At 35.9% G+C, this 13,794-nt stretch overlaps 1 protein-coding gene across 4 annotated transcripts in view; it reads right to left on the reverse strand.

Annotated features, from left to right (window-relative positions):
* Positions 1 to 792: 792 nt before the first annotated feature.
* Positions 793 to 13,794, reverse strand: part of Nfat5 (nuclear factor of activated T cells 5) — a 108,936-nt gene continuing 95,934 nt past the window's right edge. For all 4 annotated transcript variants that reach the window (XM_047527316.1, XM_047527317.1, XM_047527315.1 and 1 more), the window contains 4 exons: positions 13,007 to 13,155; positions 10,000 to 12,490; positions 8,768 to 9,011; positions 793 to 8,043 (listed from right to left, as the gene is read on the reverse strand). In XM_047527316.1, coding sequence (XP_047383272.1) covers positions 8,776 to 9,011; positions 10,000 to 12,490; positions 13,007 to 13,155 — 2,876 coding nt within the window. In that variant the 3' untranslated portion in view covers positions 793 to 8,043; positions 8,768 to 8,775. The remainder of the gene's footprint in view (positions 8,044 to 8,767; positions 9,012 to 9,999; positions 12,491 to 13,006; positions 13,156 to 13,794) is intronic.

Genomic DNA, 13,794 nt, shown 5'->3' on the forward strand with positions numbered 1-13,794 from the left:
CTCAGTGGTAAAGGAACCCTGGGTTCAATTTCCAGCACCAAACAAACTAAACATAAAACATTTAAACTGAGTAAAACAATTCTGTCATACTGTCATTTGTACTCTGCCTGGCAGTACGCAGGGGATGCACAAAATAACTGCTCAAGATTTCTATATTTCATATATCTGTCCTAATGATTTAATAATTTCAACCACATACTCATGTTCTCAAAATTGACATTCATGAACACACACACACAACTGTGAGGAAAAAAAGAATGTTACCCACTGCAAAATGAAAACTTTCATTTTTTTATTTTTGACTGCAGCTGTTTACAGAAATATAGTTGCGAGTATACAAATGTTCCAATAGAAGCAAAATATCTTTTTAATATTTAACAAGTTATCACAGATAGCTAAAAACGCAGATGCAAATGAAATTCCCCCAGAGAACAAACTGAAAATATCTGGTGTCAGTGCTCTGAAATCCCAACTATGAAAGCCATATACACAAAAATGTAACCTTTATATCATTGCAGGACAACAGAAGAAGGCAGTTCAGTGGTTGATCAGTGTGCTCAAGCAAATACAATTAAATAAAAATTTTAAATGGCAGAATGGTATCTAAACCACTTCAGAACAGATTAATGAAATATTTGTAGTACACATTTATTAAGAGACTAAGAAGTGAATGAAACTCAGTAAAAGTTGTGTAAAAAGTAGCAACCACTTGGAGCTTATCATTAGATGTAAGGAAATGAGGTGAGCAGATACATTCATTAGATCAAAAGAAATTAGCTCAAGTTCATTTGAATCAGTTTGTAACTAGTAAGGTCACAATGACTTCAGTGCAGGACAGTTCTTTATTGGACACAGAATTGATTCCAAACCCACTTTCAAATATCTGAGATGTGTGTGTGTGTGTGTGTGTGTGTGTGTGTGTGTGTGTGTATGTGTTGTCCTGAGGTTCATTAGCTAAAGTAAGCAGCAGCAGCAAGCAGTCCCTAAAACCAGGCATGTCTTCTGGGTGGGGTGTGTTTACGTGAACCGATGTGAGAGAGCAAGTGGGATGATATGGTTAAACACATCTTTAAAGGAGGTATTACAAATTGGGGTTGAACAGAATTGTGACAGAATGCTTTGGGCATAAGAATACATTATGCAATAAGGTGGGGAATAATAAAGGAGGAATGTAACCAGAGCATCTCCCAACAGCCTATGTGTTTGCCAGCACCAGTGTGTTAGAGTAAGCCACTTTGCTTCCACTGCTAGTATAACAGAAAGATAGCAGTGGCGATTTTTAGAAGTGAGTACACATTTATTTTTATTCTGAAAAGTGAATTTTTGTTTCATGAATTAATTAATTGGTGATTTTTAAACGGTGAGATTAGAATAATTGTGGAGGTACTGAATTACACAAGGAAATAAAAACAAATGTCTACTTATCTTGTGTTAGTTCATATTTAACACGATGCATACAACTGAGAAGGGAGAAATGCCCAAATTATATAATGTTATTTTGTTTAATATTTATCTTAGTAAATAACTCTTACCTGAAGCATAAGCTCCAAGAATAGCTAAGTCTTTAATGTAATATTCTTATACCAAGCAAGCTACTTTTAAAGAAGTTTTACTTATTACAAGTTAAATAAGGTGCTATGTTGATCTGGCCAGCCATCTTATTTACTATCTCAGATACAAATGTAACAAGGAATGATAATTTTGTTCAGAGAGTTAGTTGGTCTAGCCAGAGCAAAATTGTGATTTGCTGGTAAAGTAAAAGGCAATGAAAATAAAGTTTGTATTACACTGCCCACAATGTACCCATTTTATGGATAAACAGAAGACTTTAGCACCCATCAATTATTTTAGCTACTTAAATGTCATAACAATTAAAAAGAAATATAGAACACTGCACCTGTATATTTAAATCAGTCATTTAATGTAAACTTTTTGGTAAGTGGTAGGAAAATGCAAAACTAAGTTAACTGAATTATCAATTACTATACTAGTTGCATATGTACATAAAATATGCATATTTTATAGGCAATACTGAGAATCATCATTGCCAATAAATGATAATAGGTAATCATGTTAAGCTGAATTTACACAAATAATAATGATGTATAAATTTATGAGTGGGAAAATAAACTTTCTTGCTCTCACTAGAAATAGTTTATACCACTGGTTCTCAAACTTTATAGTGTGCATCAAGAATCACTGGGATGGCTTGTTATAGACTGCTGGGCTCCATTCCAGAATTCCTGATTCAGTATGTCTGGGTTAAAGCTCAAAAATGTACATTTCCAATTAGTTTCCTACTGATACTGATGCTAGCTGGTGGGCTGAGAACTACATTTTGAGAACCACTAGTTTTACATAAACTATACATGTAGAAAACTATACACTAAAATATTCTTATATACGTAACACAAAATATACAGGAAGGGGGTTAGTTTCAGTTTTAATTAACTCTCAAACAGATTAGCAAGCTAAACATTTTAAGGTTTCTAAAGTGATGTGCTAAAGTATAATAATTTTCCCTTAATAGTTAATTACATTTCAAAATCTTAAAACCTACTATAAAGTCAATTTGGAAAATCTCCACAATACTTATACCAAGTCAGCTATTCAAAGTCAAAAGGGACAGAGTATTCTGAGTAGTTAAGATGTATTCATTAAGAAGGAATCATTACTATGGAGCATTCTTGGCTTCTTTGGAATGATTAAAGTGCATAATGTCAATAGGGCATTAAGAATACTGCAAAAAGGTTTGCAGTCTTCAGTGCCACTAACAGTCACAAAAATACCAGGATGGGGAAAGCAGCTCTACTTCAAAGGTACTTCTCTCCTGACCTGTTGCTGATGGCCCCTTCTTCAAACACCACCCCATGGTAAGGAGCTGAAACAGAAGTAAAATTAACAAAAACCAGGACACTCAATTCAACTGTATCTTGCAGGAAGGAATTATCATCTTAGGTCCGAAGGAACTCAGATCATTTCTTTTGACACTAGTTTACTTGAGCAAATTAACTGAGGTTCTGATGGGCAAGAAGTAAACTACTTTGCTGCTTAGTTAAGAAAATTGACATTACCCAACCTCTGTTTTAGTGATTTTATTTCATCACCTAATTAAGATCAGAGAAGATGTTTAAATAGTTCCTTCTTGAAATTTTAACTATACACATTTGTGCATATGGAGTCTCATAGATAGCAATTCCAGTAATGCCACCCTTTCTGCTATTCTGAAGACAAAGGAATTTATGAAGTTATTTTCTATGGTGGTCAAAAAATGTAGGAAAGAATGGCTAAATGGAAAAAGTGAAAGTTGGGACCTATTAAAGTCAGGTGTTTACATATTTCTGGCAAAAGAAAAATAAGAGTTATACGAAGGGGGCACTCTTAAGGTAAAAAAGGCACTTTTCCATAAACATTTAATCTAGATACAAAATATTAATGTAAAAATATTCTGTAATAGCAAGTAGAGTAAAAACAGAATTTTATCAATAAACAAGGCTTAGAATGGCATGAAATGAATATATCTGAAAAATAACTAGAGTACTGAGATAACTTACAAGTGATATTGTAGATATTATTTTGACATTTACTATGTTATGAACATTACAAGCAATTTAGCTCTTACGACACAAACAGGCAGAAGGGAAAACCTCTGTTAAATATATGATGAGATTCTACTAATCATCTTACTGGTGTATATACTCTGAGTTCTTTTTTTTCTGGTGATGCTGGGGATCAAGTCCAGGACCTCTCACATGCTACCACTGAGTTACACCCTTGGCTGTTGAGTTAGTTTTCTAATGTATCTGCTGAATTACGCACACTTGCTTTCACTGAGTTCTTCCAAATAACCAAAAGCCTGCAGATATAAGATGACCATTAAGGATGAAACCTATGTTCAAGATGCAGAACAAAGCTAACAGGTTTCATGTAACTTTCAATCAATTAGGAAATAGATATCAGAATAGAATTTTCACCAGAAAAATTAAAAATTCAGATTATTCCTAGTAAATATTTATAACTATGCTGAATTTAAGAATTATTAAATCATTTTATTCTGTCCTTATTTGTTGATGTATCTAATGGATTTCATTTTTCCAAAACAAGCATTTATAATGGCTGAAAAGATCAAAAGGAATTATTATAGTAGTTCTAGAGGGACATAGATACAACTTCTTCCTCATTTCCTTTGACAGTATTTTCCCCAGGTTGATTAGCCAAGGTTCTGATGGGCAATAAATGCACTTGTAATGAAATTCTAGACTATAGCACATATGATATTACAAAAAAAAAAAAAAAAGGATGGAAGGAGAGAAGGATGATCTCTCACTAATACTGCCTCTATAATAAACAAAGCCCTTTAAAAACCTGTTCTAGGAAGACTGACAATAGATTTGCAGACTAAATAACATGATACTCTAATCACAAAGGTAATATGATCAAGCTCAGAAGCAAAGTATAACTATTAATTATTTTCTCTCATTGGTTTGGATACATAATGGAATGATAATAAGGAATAACACACACAGAAAGAGAAGGCGGGGGAGAGAGAGATAGATAAGCTCCAAGCATTTATGTGAATTGCTAAAAACAAGAACAATTTAATGTACCAAAACAAAGAAATAAAATGTGGTTCACAGTTTATTTTAGGTCCTTCTGCCATAAATAAATTTAATAAATTGTTTTTTTCCAAGGTCTTTGCTGGCTTACTGAGTCTCTCTCCTATATAGCTCTAATTTGTAACAGTAATTTGGAAACAGTAATTAGCACACATTATCAACCACTGAGCTAACTCTTCAATAAAGACAAATACTCTTTGTAACCAAATCTATATTCAGAATGTTGTACTTAACATTGACCTTTAGGGGTAAGGAACATTTAACAATGTAAAAAACAAAACAAAACAAAACAACTATCATTATTGATTAAGAATATAGTAGCATAGCACAGCCCTTGTATAAATAACCACAAAATTTATGAGAATAAAAATTGGGGTTTCTGCCTTCATCCAATCAAACCACTACAGTTCAGGTTTATGTTCTGTTCTAAACTTAGATATTACAAAACAGAAAATTGGTCCCAGTGACTTGGCATTGCCAATCAGCGTAAGTAAGGATAAACTTCTGCTAAACCACAGAAGAGACTAAAGTCACCACACAAGCCTGCCTTTTTGCCACTACTTCAGCCATGGTAAAGTATTAACGAGCATTCCAATGGGAACTTTGTGAACAAATAGACTTCCTAAGTCTCCTACATGATCTCAGAAAAAAATTCACAATATTGAGAAGTAAACATTTTTAAAAAAAATTTCTACTACTATTGTGTTTTTAAATTTCTTCTTTTAATAACTCTGAGTTTGCTTTCTCTGACATTACCCTCTAGGGTTAGAGTTTTGCATTTTAAAACAAGCACTGGATTGTGTGGTTGATCCTTCTCACAACCTGAACTATATTTGGTAATTTACTCCTGATAGGGACCTGGGGAACAGAGATATATTGAGGAAAATACTTTTGGTTCAGAGAATTTATAAAGTAGCTCTGGATATTACAAGATGGGGAAAATGTTATTAAAATTACAAACATGATTTTTTTAGTGTTTTTATAAATAAAAGGCATAGAATACAGAAAGCCAATTAATAATAACAATAAGAACAATAATAAAATATTAAATATATAGTGAGCAAAGACTGAATGGCTCATTCTTGTGAAACACCATTTGACACAACTGCCTCAATAGGTTTCCTTACTCTTTAACATTTTGCTGAGACCAGCAAACACACAGTAAGCTAGCTGCCTTTAGCCCACTAATAACATCAAGGAACTGCCTGATGGAATGGCTACAGATGAACAGGTCATTTGTTTCAAAAGGTACTTAAATATCTCAATAAAGACATAACAAACCCCCCCTCACTGTTATCAGACGCCACGTTGTGGTAGAACATCAGACAAACTCACAAATTGACCACAAAAATGTGTGGCAAAAAAAGAATAGTTTATATATATGTATATATATAAATTTCTATATTTATGCCAATGTACTCACTCAGTACAAATAGCAAAATAGTATACCATTTCCTAAATACAAAATATAGCTTTCCAAAAAAATGAAACACACATTAGATATAAACCATCCAAAACTTGAACGATTGAAAACTGTATTCAAAATTAAATGACCCAGAGTAGGTCTCTTTCTGAAAAGTTCCCTTCATATCGGCAAGAAGCCTGTACTACTGAAAACGTAATTCAATGCCTCTCAATCAGAGAGAGAAGAGAAAGAAAGAAAGGGTTGGGGGTGGAAGAAAGAATATGAGAATAAGAGGAAAAAACAAATTAGAAGAGCACATTCAAAGAACAAAGAAAGACCATCACAAAAAGGGGTGAGAAATTTGGCTGTATAAACAAAACCAAACACCACGATTCCACAGTTCAAATAAATGTACAGGATAGAAAAAGAATGAACAGAAAAGTAGCCTTCAAAAACAATTAACAGGCTATTTTTTTGTACACTTAAAAGAAATAAACAAGGATACCAAAACACATCAACACACAGAAGCCACACACACGTTGGCCTTACACTGCATTGACAGCTTTCCACAAGCCAAAAGGAAAATGAGACATAAGCACGTGTCCAGACACAGGTGGTAGAAGCAGGCATCCCATGGGTGGCAAGAACACCCAAAACTGTATAACTAATGCTACAACTGCAAGTTCTGGAGTGTGTTATTTTGCTCTTTATAGATGTAACACGAGTTAATTCTTCATTTTAAGTCAATGATATGACCCTGTAAAGCCTAAGGCTTGTGGGAACCATCAGGTAAGTGACCATTTTCAAACAGTAAAGCACTGAGGTGACAAGTGAATATACTCACTGCAGCTCAGGGAGAAGTAATGTTTCAAGAAATTTTAGTTTGCCTTTTTTTTTTTTTTTTTTTTTTTTGGTAAATGAAAATTTATTCAGTTTTCTATTAGAGGGAAAATTTTAAAGACTTCAGAACAGCACCGTTCATGGAAAAAACAAAAAAACAACAACAAAAACCCCACATTGTTTTCTCAGGAATCAATTTCCCATAAATTCTAAAAGAGAACTCCTTGCCCTGTGCTGCAGGATTGCTACGTCACCCTGGATCAAAATGGCCTTTTCCTTTAAGTTGCTACAGGGTCACAAAGCCAGTAGTATATTAACAGTTATCTAAAATAAAGTGAACATGAGGTGGAAAATAATATAGATGCATATAAAAAGGAAATGCCAGCCTAAGACTGGATTAAGAAGATTCAAATGACTCTGTCAGTTTAAACTACTATAGGAGGATATTAGACTATATATTATCATATATTACCCCCTTCATTTCTCACAGAGCAAAATAATGATTCTTCTATGCAGTTATGGCTAAACTTTGCCCTTAGTAGAAACACAAAGAACTAACAACTCTTTGAAAAATAAAACCAATAGCATTCCAGCTGTCCCGTTTTGTGTGTTAATCTGCCTTTGCTTTTAATCAAGTCCTCTTATCTGTAGAGTTCTTAATACACCTTACTAGTCAGAATGATACCCCTTCAGTTTCTTTATAAAAACTGAAAAAGATTTCTTCACTTTGGCCACCAGCTGTGCTTTTTATATTGAAAAAAAATCACAGCCTTTGTTATTATTGAATTTTACTTTTTCATAAGCCATTACTTAACTAAAATAATGCAGGAGGAAAATAATGAGGAACAAAAGTAAACATGACAATTATTATTTCCTAATAGCAATAATAACTGAGTGGTCCAGTCTTGAATTTAAATTGTACTCTCTTAACAGCTGGAAACTCGAATAGATTCTCAGTTATCATTGTTATCAGGAACAAAAAATAAGATGTTAATAACATTGGGTGGCTAATCACTGCAACAGGTAGCATAGGTGTGCTCTTTTGCAGTCAGAGTAAAATCTATCCATTTACTCAAGTACAGTTTTTCATATTGTTTTGTTTTGAAAGTAACAGTTTAGTAATCTTCAAGAAACTACAAGTTTGCAGGACATCTTGGAATCATGGTTTTCTTCATGGAATTTCTAAAATAGAAAAAAAAGTTTAATTAACTCACTAGGGAAGGAAAACATTTATAAAGTGTCACTTCGAATGATTCCAAAGTAAGTTGCAATATTATAAATGAATCTTCATCATATTTGTTCTACAACAGACATCTGTGACTCAATATTTTTTGAAGAAAGAAGAAATATGACATGACCATATTCAATATATGGTATAAGGGAAATACAATTTTCATTCATTAGATATTCTGTCATCCCAAGGCAAAAAAACTTAGAGGTTAAAAAAAATGCCTAATATTAACAATCTGACCATAAAATACCATTCAAGAGTAATTTGTTTAGAATAAAACAAGTGCCATTGACAGGGTGTGGCGGTGCACACCTGGAATCCCAGAGGTTCAGGAGGCTGAGGTGGGAGGATCACGAGTTCAAAGCCAGCCTCAGCAACGTAGTGAGACCCTGTCTCAAAATAAAAAATATAAAGGACTGGGGATTGTGGCTTAGTACTTAAGCACCTCTGGGTTCAATCCCCAGGAGGAAGGGGGGGGAGGAAGGAAGAGGGGGTAGGGAAGCAAGGGGGGGGAGAGGGAGGGAGGGAGGGAAGGAAGGAAGGAAGGACAATCTTGGAAAAGCCACATTTTTAAAAGATTTCCAGTCTAAGTAGTGCTATTACTTAAACCAAAGCTGTTGAGAAGAATGAAAGCTATTGATGCTTTTCAATAAGACATCAACATATAATACTTACATATCCAGTTAAAAGGAGCCAGTCAAGTTGTTCCCTTGGTTTTGTAATGAAACAAGCAAATCGATCTTTTCCATATTCTGGTTGGTATTTATAGAGGATGCCAGTGGAGAACTCTCTGGCATTTGCTGAGAAAGAAGTGTTGTCACAGGTGACTGTCCCTCGTTTTGTGGTTGGCCTGGCTGACTTATGGCCATCAACTGATCTGGCAATGTAGCTGGTCCAGAGGTTAAAAGCTGACTACAGTCTGCAGAGACATTAAAAACAGAAGGTCCCCAATTAGTAAAGATTCATTAGAAAATATTTATTAGTTAATAAGAAAAATTCACTACTGTGTTCACCCAGTATTACTAAAAACGAGGCACCTAACAGTCTAAGAAACTTTACAAATTATTTTACCTGTGGTTTTGTGTGTGTGTGTGTGTTACTGGGGATTGAACCCTTGAACCCAAGGGTGCTCTACCACTGAGCTACATCTCCACATTTTTTATTTTGAGATAGGGTCTCGCTAAAGTACCCAGGATGGAATCAAACTTTCAATCTTCTTGCCTCAGGTTCCTGAGAAGTTGGATTACAGGTAGGTCCCAGTGTATCTGGCTTGACTGAGATATTATCCATCATACACACACACACACATACACACACACACACACACACATTTAGTTGTAGATGAACCTTTATTTTTATGTAGTGCTGAGAATGGAACCCACTGCCTCACACATGCTAGGCAAGCGCTCTGCCACTGCCACACCCCAGCCCCTATCCATCATTCTTACTTTATTTTCCTTTCAAGTTTATAGCTTGAAATAGCAAACATACATTTATGTATGTTACCACATTCAATTCTCTCAATAACCTTGTCAAATAGTTTGGATATGGAAATTCGGGCCCATAAAATTTGTCCACAATCTCATTGTCTTTAACTGGTAGAATTTTTTTTACCCTAGTACTGAGGATGAAACCCAGGGGCACTTTATCGCTGAGTTATACCTTTCCTCTTTTTATTATTTTGAGATAAGGTCTTGTTAAGTTGCCAAGGCTGGCCTTGAACTTCCAATTCTGCTTCAGCCTCGAGAGTTGTTGGGATTTATGCATACACCATCGTGCCCAGCTAATTGGTAGAATTCTAAATACAATCCGTGTTCTTAAAACTACCGTATTTTGCTTCCTTCTTATACTAATAATCATTTGATCATTTCAATTGAGTAATAAAAACACTAGAAAAAGTTTCTTACTATTTTGAATGCCAAACAGGAACATTCCTGAAGTCTGCTGAGATGAGCCAGGAGAATTCTGTAATTGGTTCATTGTACCTCCTGCAGTGTTGTGAAATAAAGTAGCTTGTGACTGAGGTGAAGATGTGGCTCCTTGGATTCCAGGCATGTTGTTTTGAGGGGAATAGAGAGGAGACTGCTGCATTTCTTGTTGGTTTATACTGGTCTGCAATGCAGACATGGATGCTGGAGATAGGAAGAGTGTTACTTGCTGCTCTTGAGAAGTAGGTGACCCTTGTACCAACTGAATCTGAGGAGAGCTATGGAACAAGGAGGTCTGTGATGACTCTGATTGGGTAGGACCTGGGTTCTGAAGTGAAGAAACTGTGGGCTGATTCTGAAATTGCATGGGCTGCTGTTCTTGATTCATTGGGGCCATATTACTCTGTTGGTGAAAAATTGACTGGTTCTGTTGTTCCTGACTAGCCATTGGATTTTGATTTGGGTTGAATATCATGTTTGGTGGTGGTTGCTTTTGAGATGTCATTGTAGCCATAGTATTCTGATTACTGAATAAAATGCTCTGCTGCTGTTGCTGCTGTTGCTGTTGCTGCTGCTGCTGCTGCTGCTGCTCCTGGGATGGAGAGTTATTCTGCATGGCAACTATTGAGTGCTGTGACTGGAAAATTGTTCCTTGTTGATTTTGAGGCATTGGATTAGGTGGAAGGGAGCCCAGGGACACCTGAGGCTGAAACAAACCTTGCTGGGAAGGTTGTGCCTGTTCTTGGGAAAGCAGAGGGGTTTGGATATGTGATATGGAAGCCTGCTGTTGGAAAGCAGCTTGCTGTTCAGTGTTTGAGGTTGACTGAAGAGAAGAAATAGAGTTCTGTGCTGCAAAAAATGAAATCTGCTCTTCTTGGGACACTGTGTTAGTTTGAAGATTATTCATAGGACTTTGGGAAAGAAATATGTTGGGTGATTGCTGGTCTTGTGGAACTGAAGAGCCCTGTAACACAGCGATAGTACTTTGAGAGTGAAACATTGGAGACTGCATTTGTTCAGAGGAAGTTGTAGAAGTCTGACTGTGGACAATAGGATTTGGACTATGAAAAATAGAACCTTGAGTTTCCTGGGAAAGGTTTTGAGCATCAGCAATAGGATTCTGAGGATGAAAAAGTTGAGCCTGTGAATGAGAAGACTGCTGCAGAAAATTCCCAGACTGAAGTGACATCATCTCATTCCCTTGCTGGAATAAACCATTACCTTGTTGCTGGGTACCACTATTCTGAACACTCATCATACTTTTTGTAGATGAAAAAAGGTTAACTTGAGGTTGACTGTCCCCGCTATGCTGCATTTGGACCATGGTCTGAAAGACACTGTTCTGAATCTGTTTTGTCTGTGCTCCAGCTTCTTCACCATCTCCTGAACTTGATGTCTGAAACATGGTAGTGCCAGGGGTTGCAACCTGCTGTGTGGTGGTTGTAGAAGTTTCATTTCCAGAAACTGCAGGAGGAGAAGAAAATAATTCACACTGCATTTGCATGTCCTCACTGGTAGACAGTGCACTCATCATGTGAGAAGGCTGCTGGTAAACTGGTGACTGCTGAAGGTTTCCATTTGCTGAAGCTGTTGAAGGGAATAATTCTGACTGAATCTGGGCAGCTGCCTGGCAAATACTCTGCTGCATTTCCATCACCATTGCAGCTGATGATTCCATCACTTGCTGTTGCTGTTGTTGCTGTTGTTGATTTGACAACGTGTTTTCAGTCTGTGGATGAACACTTTCAGCTCTTCCAGGTATTAAATTATCGGGCCTGGTGTGGACTGTGGACTCTGTTGAGGAAAACATCCCAGGGCTTACGCTATTTTGAATTTGACTGACTTGTTGAAAAATGTCTGCACTAAGCTGTTCTTGAACATTCTCATTACCATCTGGAGCAGAAAATAAAACTGAAGATAACTGTTGTTGTGCCTCTAAAACTTGCTGGACCAAGTCAACACTTCCACTGCTGCCACTAGTAGTACTTCCTGTAAAACTTCCTGCTTGCAACTGCTGAATAGTATTCTGTAGCTGACTCACACTATTTGGTGATGGAAAAATATTTGATGAAATCTGCTGCTGTAAAGTCTGTGCTTGTTCTTGCAGTGGTGACTGCTGCTGTTGTTGTGACGCCTCAGTAAGTTGTGACAAATTAACTACGGTACCATCTGACTGTAATACTTCTCTAGACTGAGTTTCTCTTGTCTGAAATTGTGTAGCCTGCTGTAGTAGTGCATCACTGCTGGGCAGCTGACTAGTAGCAGAAACTGCTGGAAAGGTCCCAGGCTGTGAGATGTCCTGTGTTTGGATAGTTGTCAGATTCTCTGGGTTGTATGCCTTGGGCTGAAGTTGCTGCTTTTCATTCTCAGAAGGTAAGTGGGAAGATGATGGTGATGAAAAGGACCCATTTCCTGCTATGTTAGAGATATTTTCTAAAGTTTGCTGAGTTGATCCAACTGTCTTTGTAGTCTAAAAAATAAAAATCCCGAAATAATGTTTATATATATATACATTAAAAAAGGATATGATCCTTAAAAATTATTACTGTTCTAAAAATGTAAAGCAGGACCAATTTTCTATATTACCATTTAGAAAACAGGTGTAAGACAATGAACTCTTCATGATAACATGATGTCTGATTTTAAAGTACTATCAATACAGTCTAAGAAGTAGAATAATAATCAGCGGTTGATATACTTAGACAAATAAAGGGTAATAAGGGAACATTAATTCTATGGCTCACTGAGAGCAGACTTCAAAATGCCTCAATTTTGTGTATCTTCAGTGACATTACAATATGGGAAAACAAGTGAAAAAGAAATAGGGAGTTGTGAGAAAAGATTCAGAAAGAGATTGAAATCAAAATGTTCCTAATTCTGAAAATGCTTTTTATTAAGCATATGCAATTCAAAACAAATATGAAAGAAACAGAAAGAGTAAATAAAGCAGTTTTTATAAGGTTCAGATTTGGTCAATATAACTCACCTTAAAAATAGGGGAAGATCTTTTTTCTGCTGTTACTTCCATTGGAGTAACATCTTCACTTTTAATCATACTGCTTGATATGAGTGGAGTGATGAGGGCATTAGGAAGAATATTTACCTTATCTAAGTTACACCCGGTAGTTTTCATTGCTGCACAAAAGGAAAAAAAAAAAAATGAAAGTTTGCTTTTTTTTTTTTTTTTTAATTTTTCTGGTTGTAGATGGACATGATACCTTTCATTCTATTTATTGATTTATTGATTTATTTATTTATTTATTTACTTATTTATGGGGTGCTGAGGATCAAACCCAGTGTCTCACACTCGCTAGGCAATTGCTCTACCCCAGCCCTGAGTTTATTTATTTTTTGTGGTATTGAAGATTGAACCCAGGGGAGCTTTACCACTAGGCTACACCTTTAGTTCCTTTCATTTTTTATTTTGAGACAGGGTTTCATTAACTTGCTGAGACTGGCCTCAAACTTGCAATCCTTCTGCCTCAGCTTCCCAAGTCCTTGGGATTAAAGGTGTGTGCCACTGCCCCAGTCCAACATCTTATTTGTGTTAGTGTTGATATTGGGATTTTCTTTTTTCATTCAAGTTATGATTTTCCTGGTTCAGAGTATTACTTTCTATTTTTTTGTTTCCTGGCCATTTTGGACATTGTTAGGAGACTCTTTCTTGGTTCTGCTTACATCTATTTTAGTAGGTAGTCACTTATTTCACCTATGTAGGTTCTGGTTTACTTAAGTGTACTGTAGTTTCAATGACAATTGTTTTCTAAGTCTTAT

This window comes from Sciurus carolinensis, chromosome 16, assembly GCF_902686445.1.
Source record: "Sciurus carolinensis chromosome 16, mSciCar1.2, whole genome shotgun sequence".
NCBI lineage: Eukaryota > Metazoa > Chordata > Mammalia > Rodentia > Sciuridae > Sciurus > Sciurus carolinensis.